Source organism: Urocitellus parryii, chromosome 2, assembly GCF_045843805.1.
Source record: "Urocitellus parryii isolate mUroPar1 chromosome 2, mUroPar1.hap1, whole genome shotgun sequence".
Taxonomy (NCBI): domain Eukaryota; kingdom Metazoa; phylum Chordata; class Mammalia; order Rodentia; family Sciuridae; genus Urocitellus; species Urocitellus parryii.
In genome coordinates this window covers 221,297,918-221,305,179 of record NC_135532.1, presented here as the reverse complement: position 1 = coordinate 221,305,179, position 7,262 = coordinate 221,297,918, and the positions used below count along the sequence as shown (strand labels likewise).

General features: G+C 41.8%; 1 protein-coding gene across 1 annotated transcript in view; it reads right to left on the bottom strand.

Annotated features, from left to right (window-relative positions):
• Positions 1 to 349: 349 nt before the first annotated feature.
• Sh3bgr (SH3 domain binding glutamate rich protein) overlaps positions 350 to 7,262 on the bottom strand; it is a 51,340-nt gene continuing 44,427 nt past the window's right edge. The window contains exons 7-8 of the mRNA XM_026399393.2: positions 3,467 to 3,595; positions 350 to 776 (exon numbers count right to left, since the gene is read on the bottom strand). Coding sequence (XP_026255178.2) covers positions 3,500 to 3,595 — 96 coding nt within the window. The 3' untranslated portion in view covers positions 350 to 776; positions 3,467 to 3,499. The remainder of the gene's footprint in view (positions 777 to 3,466; positions 3,596 to 7,262) is intronic.

Genomic DNA, 7,262 nt, shown 5'->3' with positions numbered 1-7,262 from the left:
TACAGGACAGGCTCCCCTGGAGGCAGCCCTGGCTGCAAATCAGCGGACAGCAGGAGAAACAGAAGCAGCTGTTCCCTGCAGCTCAGAAACGTGCACGACTTGGTCCCTACAATCATCCCCACACATATCAATGAGACAGACAAGCTTCAAAGACAATGCACCCAGCAGTTTGTACAACCCAAGATATGATGTAACAAAATAATCAGTGCAGTTTGAAAACATGGACCAAATAATCAATGCAACAAAAAAAACCTTCATCCCAGTGCAGACAGGATTTAGGCTCAGTAACAGACACACTAAATTCAAGCACCCACAGGAGGACTGCGAATAAAGGAAAAACAGGCTGAGATGTTGGCTATCAATCTTTATTTATGACAGTTCTCTGGGAAGCCTTGCATTTTCAAAGCTAATCTCAGATAGTAGCGTAGGCCACGTACAACAAAATCTTCTGCTGGAACACAAAGAGAAGTTAGTTCTAGTCCCTAAAATCATTTTTTTTTCAGAGTATTAATAAGAAGGTCTATTCATGCATGCAGAAAAAGTTAAGCCAAGGCCAAGAACATCAGGCAAAGCACATGAAAGTATGCATACATCATCTTCACATTTAATTCCATATTGATATGATTAAGTAGATACTCATGTACATCAACCATGTCAGAAGTAGAAATCCTCCACGAACCCCAGGCATCCTGGGACAGGTATGCTAGCTTTGGGCCAAAACACTTCATGGGGTTTATGGGGAGACATTTGAAATGTTGCTTCTCGGTGTGGGTTTTCTAAAAGAAAAGAGAAATATCAGGGAGAAGACTGTTAAAGAGACAGAGAGTGTTTACCACCACCTTCATTATACAAAACACAGTAAAAAAAAAAAAAAAAAAAAAAAAAGTATTGCCTTCATTCTATAAACCAACACTTGGCATTTGTTCCCCAGCACAAGAAGAGGAAAATAAGTTTTGCTCATGGAAAATCAAGCCCAGGCTTCTATCCTCTCTCTGAGGAACCCTCTATATCACACCGTATGCAAGACAAGGTCTCCAATTAGTTTCCCCAAGTGTTCAGGGAAAACAGAGAGATTGAATTTAGAGCCTGATCCTGTAATTTACTCATTGCTATGCTTATCCAAAATTCAACTCTTCAAATAAAATATAAACTACCTGGCTGGGCACAGCGTCATGTCTCTATAATCCCAGCTACTCAGGAGGCCGAGGCAGGAGGACCACATGCTCAAGGCCAGCCTTCACAACTTGGCAAGCTACTCTCATCAGCTCTAAGATGCCCTAAAAATATGTTTTTTAAAAAATTAACTTCTTACTTGCAAGAAAATTAGGATGAAATCAAAAAAATAAAAAAGGACTGGGGATGTACTTCCATGATACAGAGCCCCTGAAATTAATCTCCAGTACCAGAAAAAAGAAATTATGTGTACACATATATATATGTATATATACATGTGTATATATATATATATGTGTGTGTGTGTATATATATATATATATATATATATATATAATGCCTGGACTATCTGTGAGTTATGAAACATGTTTTTTCTAAAGCCAAATGGCTTGCAGAATGCCTGATAGCATCACCATGTCACATTTTAAGAAACGTGATGGAATCTGCCTGGATTCCGGGGTGAAGTTTAGGGTGCTTCCAGGTTCACGTCTTCCCTTCCAGGTAGTTCGATCTCACAAAAGACTGCTGTGGGCCAGATTCCAAACCAGCACCCATCAGAGGAACAGGCAAACTGTGCTAGACACAGCTGCAGTTACTTTTTTTTTTTTTTTGAATTGGCCTATAAAACCATCTGTCTGCACTAAGGATTCTCTCAGCAGCGCCACTTCACATTCAGTATCTTTTACAACAATCACAGTAAAATTGCATAATTTTTAAAGACCTTTACAAGCAGAGGGGATGCAGTGGGTTCTCACAGCACTTGTGAGCCCCCTGCCGTGGATTTTGCTTCTGGTAGAAGACCCCAGCACACTTTCATTTCCTACCACTCTGAAGGTAGAATTTCATAAACTTACCACTTTACTTTTTTTTTTTTTTCAAAACTGGATCCCATTTCATTCCTTAGAAATTGAATCACTACCGATAAAAAAGCCAATTAGTTGTCCTTAAAGAAGAGACCTGTATGTCCCCAATATGAAAGAAGTCAGCTGGGGGAAACTTCAACCCCAGACTAGATTCGGTGTGTAGTTTAAGTGGATTATAAAATTTTAATGGTCCAATAAGAGACTGTGACAGCTATGCTCACCAGCTCCAAGATGCCCTAAAAATATGTGTTTTTTAAATTAACTTCTTACTTGCAGGCCCACCTTGTGCACAGTGGTCACACAGAGCATTGCTGTGTGTCCTCAATATTTACAGAGCGCAGAATCCCACTTCATTCCACAGGAAGCCCCCATGCGCCTGCCCCCAGGAGTGCCAAGTTTTACCACAGCCCTTGCTGAAGACCTACTGTGTGCTTGCTGTCATGTCCTTCCTCAGCTGCTCTGTTCAAACACTTGTCTCAGATTTTTCAATACAGGTATAATAAGGACAGGAAGGAAATTTTAAAAAAATTTGTTATTTTAATTTTTAAAACCCGGACAGCACCAGAATGAAACTGCCCTAGATAAACCGCTGCCTCGAATTCTGCCCTAAAATCAATGACATCATTAACAACCCAACTTTAGGTAGGGGCCTGCCAGGTGTGCGCGCTCCCAGATGCCTTCCCAGGATTCCCGTGCCACTGTCCGGTCTCAGCCACCCCCAGCCCCAGTCCTCCAGGCCCTCGCCACTAGACGCCTTCGTCACCCACCCGGTAGGTAAGATCGGCATGGTCACTTCTCTCTGTGCTCACGGGAGGTCTGGAGCTGGGAGGCAGGGCAAGCTTGTCCCTGGCACCTAGTGGCGCGCCACCCTCCCCCTCCAGCTTCCCGTGGGTGCTGAGGGCTAACAAGGGGAAACACCGCATCAAGCACCCAAGACTGCGGGTGCAGCAGCCGTGTGTACTGTTCGTGAATCAACAGCCAGCGTCCACTTTCTAAGGTCATAATTTACTGCCACCGTTATGAGCATCAACCTCCCAGAGACACAGAGTGCTGACCTGCAGGGGCGTGGGCGCCAGAACCCAGGCAGCACTGGCCCTGGGCCGCCTGGCGCGCGTGGAGGCAGAGAGGCCCCCTGGAGGCAGAGAGGCCCGTGGAGGCAGAGAGGCCCTGTGGAGGCAGAGAGGCCCCCTGGAGGCAGAGAGGCCCTGTGGAGGCAGAGAGGCCGGTGGAGGCAGAGAGGCGTGTGCACACCGCTCTGCCCCGCGTCCTCATACCAATCCCAGCTGCGTGCCCAGAGGCAGATGGGCAGAGCGCCAGCCCCACAGCTGCAGAAGGACCTTGCAGAGGATGGCTTTGGGCTGGGACCCACGCCCCTCCTGTCACCCCTGAGATGTGCGGATGCCTCTGACAGGCCAGGACTCCGGAGCTACCTGGGAGAGTCGAAGAACTAGGCAGGAAAAGGCCTAAGAGTCTTCTTCTTCTCCGGGCTCCTCTTCTCCCGCCTCAGCTTCCTCTTCCTCTGCTTCCCCTTCTGCTCCCTCCTTCATTACGTCTGCGGCCTTATTTCAACAAAAATCATGTTATTACTGAGAAGCATTAGGGACCAAGACAACAATGAAAAAGGTAAGGCAAAATCTTAAGCTGGCATTGTGGGTTTCCCAATGACACAGACACTCGCACCCATCACATACACACACACACAACACACACACACACACCACACACACACACAAACCACACACACTGCCTGCGAAAACACACTGAAATATCATTCTTGTAAACACAGACTCCTTAATTTGCAGAAAAGTACATTGCTCTAATGGGGTTGTGATTTCTCTCAAGCCCATGTAGACATCTGTCTCATCAAATTGCTTTAAAAATTCAGAAAGGCTACAGTTGGAAGAATAAAATACAAGAATTTCAGAAAATAGAACTTTGTCAGAAAGGACTGGTTACATTTTGTTATAACATGCTAATTTCTTTAACCCAAAGCTACCAACAGCCTACACATATATAAGACCTAGAATTATTCTAAGTTAATGGGATGGTTTTTGTCTTGTTATTAGATATCAAAAATAGGATTTTCAAAAACAAGCTTGCCTAGCAAGAGAGATACAAAAGAATAATTATTGGAAAGATATAAATAATGAAAAATCATGGTGTAAAATAAGCTAGAAATAATCTTTAGGTCCAAAAATAGGGTTATCTTTGATATATTAAAAATAATAATGAATCAGCTTTATCTTTATTGCCTCTGCAAAATACAGATATTGAAAAAGTAGATTACAAACAACCAATATTTGATAGTTATGTATGTGCGTGTGCATGTGTTTGTGTGTGTGTGGCTAGTGGTTATTTCTAAGTAATGGAACTATAAGCTTTTTTTATTGCCTCCCTTTATCTGTATTTCCTAAATTTTCTATAAAGATTGTAAATTATTTTGTAGTTTCAAAAACCAACAAAAGATTGTTTTTTGTTTTTTTTGGGGGGGGGATTTCTTCTGCCATTTGAGACTGTCTTTAATGTTGGTGACCTGCACTGAAACACCTAGACAACACACGTGCCTTTTGTGAATCATTCTCTCTACCCTTGAGTTTGCAATTTTAATGTAGTTCTCTGATTAGCACTTTAAAATGATTAATCCTTAAGTGTCCAAGAATAATGTCCTTAAAACTCTTGATTAAAACCTAAGTAGCTGAGACTTGGGAAATAACGGGGAATGGTGTAAGAGAAGGGAGAATCTCAGCATGTCACTTCGTACCTAACAAGGCAGTTCTCCAAACTGATTCGTCCAGATGTCAACTGTTATGTGCCGGTGACATTAGTGTTTAAACTTCCACATTCCAGATTCCAGGTCACAAATTGCAGCTTCAGCAAGCAGGCGCTGAGGAAGAATTGTGGTGCCTCCTCCTCTAATCAGGTGCATCCCCTCCACATTCATCAGTGACATAAAACAGCATCACCACGATGCTTCCCCCTCCCCCCGCCCCCCCCCAGGGCCTAGGAGGATGTGCAACAAAATCTCTCAATGAGGAAAAAAATCTCTTGGGAGGTTTCAACAAAGCAGGAACAGATGGGAAGAGAGGATTCCCATGGGAAAACTTAAAACTGAATTTAGAGCTAATGAAGAGTTGGGTTGGGTTGGGTTTTTGTTTTGTTTTGTTTTGTTTGTTTACCAACCATAAGCTCCTAATATAAAATAAATGTTATAGTCTGTGAAAGTAAATGAACTTTTAACAGCAGGAACTCTAGTAATTAACTTCAACTTGACCACACATCAAGTTATATAGGACAAATGATCTCAACCCAGTGGCTCTCCATCTTGCTTGGGCATGAAGATCACCTCCAGGGCTGGCTAGAACATTGCTCCACCTCAGTGCCTGACCCAGTAGATCTGGGGTAGGGCCTGAAAGTGTACACACTGGTCCCCTCTGATCTGCAGGCAGTGCTCCAAGACCCTGGTGGGTGTGTGCAACCTCAGGTAGCAGCCAGTCCTGTATTCACTGTTCAGTGCCTTTCTGTCTTAGCTCATCATTTGCTATGGCTGTAACTTTTGCAGCTTGATGTGTGGCCACAAAGCTAGATTAATTTTTCTTTCCTTGTTCACAATTCACAGATAGAAAGTTTTGTTCCTCCAGCAGAGCTTAGTAACCTAGGCATATGATTTTTTTCTTTCCTTATTAAGTCAAGAACTTTCACATTTTCACTTAAGCACTTTATGATTGCTCTTTGGCATAAACAAATTGCTAGCCTCATTATTCTTAAGCTTTGGAGACATTATAAAATAAAATAAGGGTCTCTTGAACACAAGCACTGAAGTACCTTAACAGTTGATGTAACCAAGATGACTACTAAGTGACTGTCAGGGAGGTAAGATACACATTGTGGATGCACCAGACAAACATAAGATTCATAAGAAAGATAGCACAAGATTTTATCAACTCACTCAGAATAGTACACAATTTAAAACTTGTGAATTGTTTGTTTCTGGAATTTTCCATGTAGTATTTTTTGGACTGCAATGACAATGGATAACTGAAACTAAAGAGATTGAAACTCTGGACAAAGTCAACCATTGCATTTCTAAAGGTGCTGTTGCTGGTCTGGGGTCCCCATTTTGAGAACCTCTGCTATGGTTTGTATTCTCTAAAATAACATGTGAGCAGAGAACAATAACATTCATTCTAGTAGAGTTAGCACCAACATCAACCAAACCTGCATTTACCTGAATTGGTCATTTGTTCCCACATTTGTGTGTACAATTTATAACCTTATCATAATTCAATAACTTCAGCAATAATATGGAAATTAATTAAATAGGAGCAGGGAAAGAACTTTTTTTTATGTGGACTGAATGGAATACTTTGGAAAGACTCAATACATGTAAATCACCTTTAAAATCTGTCATTTTAGGCACTAATAAAGCCTGGAGTGGCAGGAAGTAATCATAAAATCTTTGTGAACATAAATGGCTTTGCACACAGCTTTAAGTTTCTGCTGTATTTTAAAGAAACTGAAACTAGAATTCCCTGAGAGACCAATGAATATGATTATGTTAGAAATACAATAGGACCTGCTAATGTCTGCATTCTTATTTAAAGAAAAAAAGTCCTTGTTCTAATTGGTAAACAATTGGTGAATTGTGCCGTAAATACACACATACAAATGTATATCTCTGATTAAAGTCAGTGTTTATGGCCTCCATGTTTTTGACATTTCTACTCTAATTCCTCAATTGGACAACCTCCAACCCCAGACATGGACCGGGAAGTTCTCCTCTGTGCCTGGGATGTGGTTGTGGCTCCCCTCTACAAACAAGAATGTGCAATCACATGTCACAGAAGACAGACGTCCTTATACAGTTTGCCCTTAATGGCTTTCAAATATTGCCTTATCATTTTTCTTTCAATGTTTCCATTGCACTTGACAGCTCTATCCTCAGTACTCCTGATTTTTCATACTTTCTCCTTATTTTATACAATTGTTAATCTTCTCTCTTTGTGAAACTTTATTCTCTTCTATTTTAGTTGTTCTTTAGGCGGTGTCCTAAAGCATGACATTAGGGTTTCCAAGTGACACAATGTCCAGACACTTGATGATAAACAGCTGTTTAAAATTGCAGGTCAAGATAACTCAGACAGAGACCTGCAGTATAAATACTAAAATCAAGACTCAACATTATGTGCCCCCTTGGCATCGGGTGAAGGCAAGACAGCTCAAAGGACC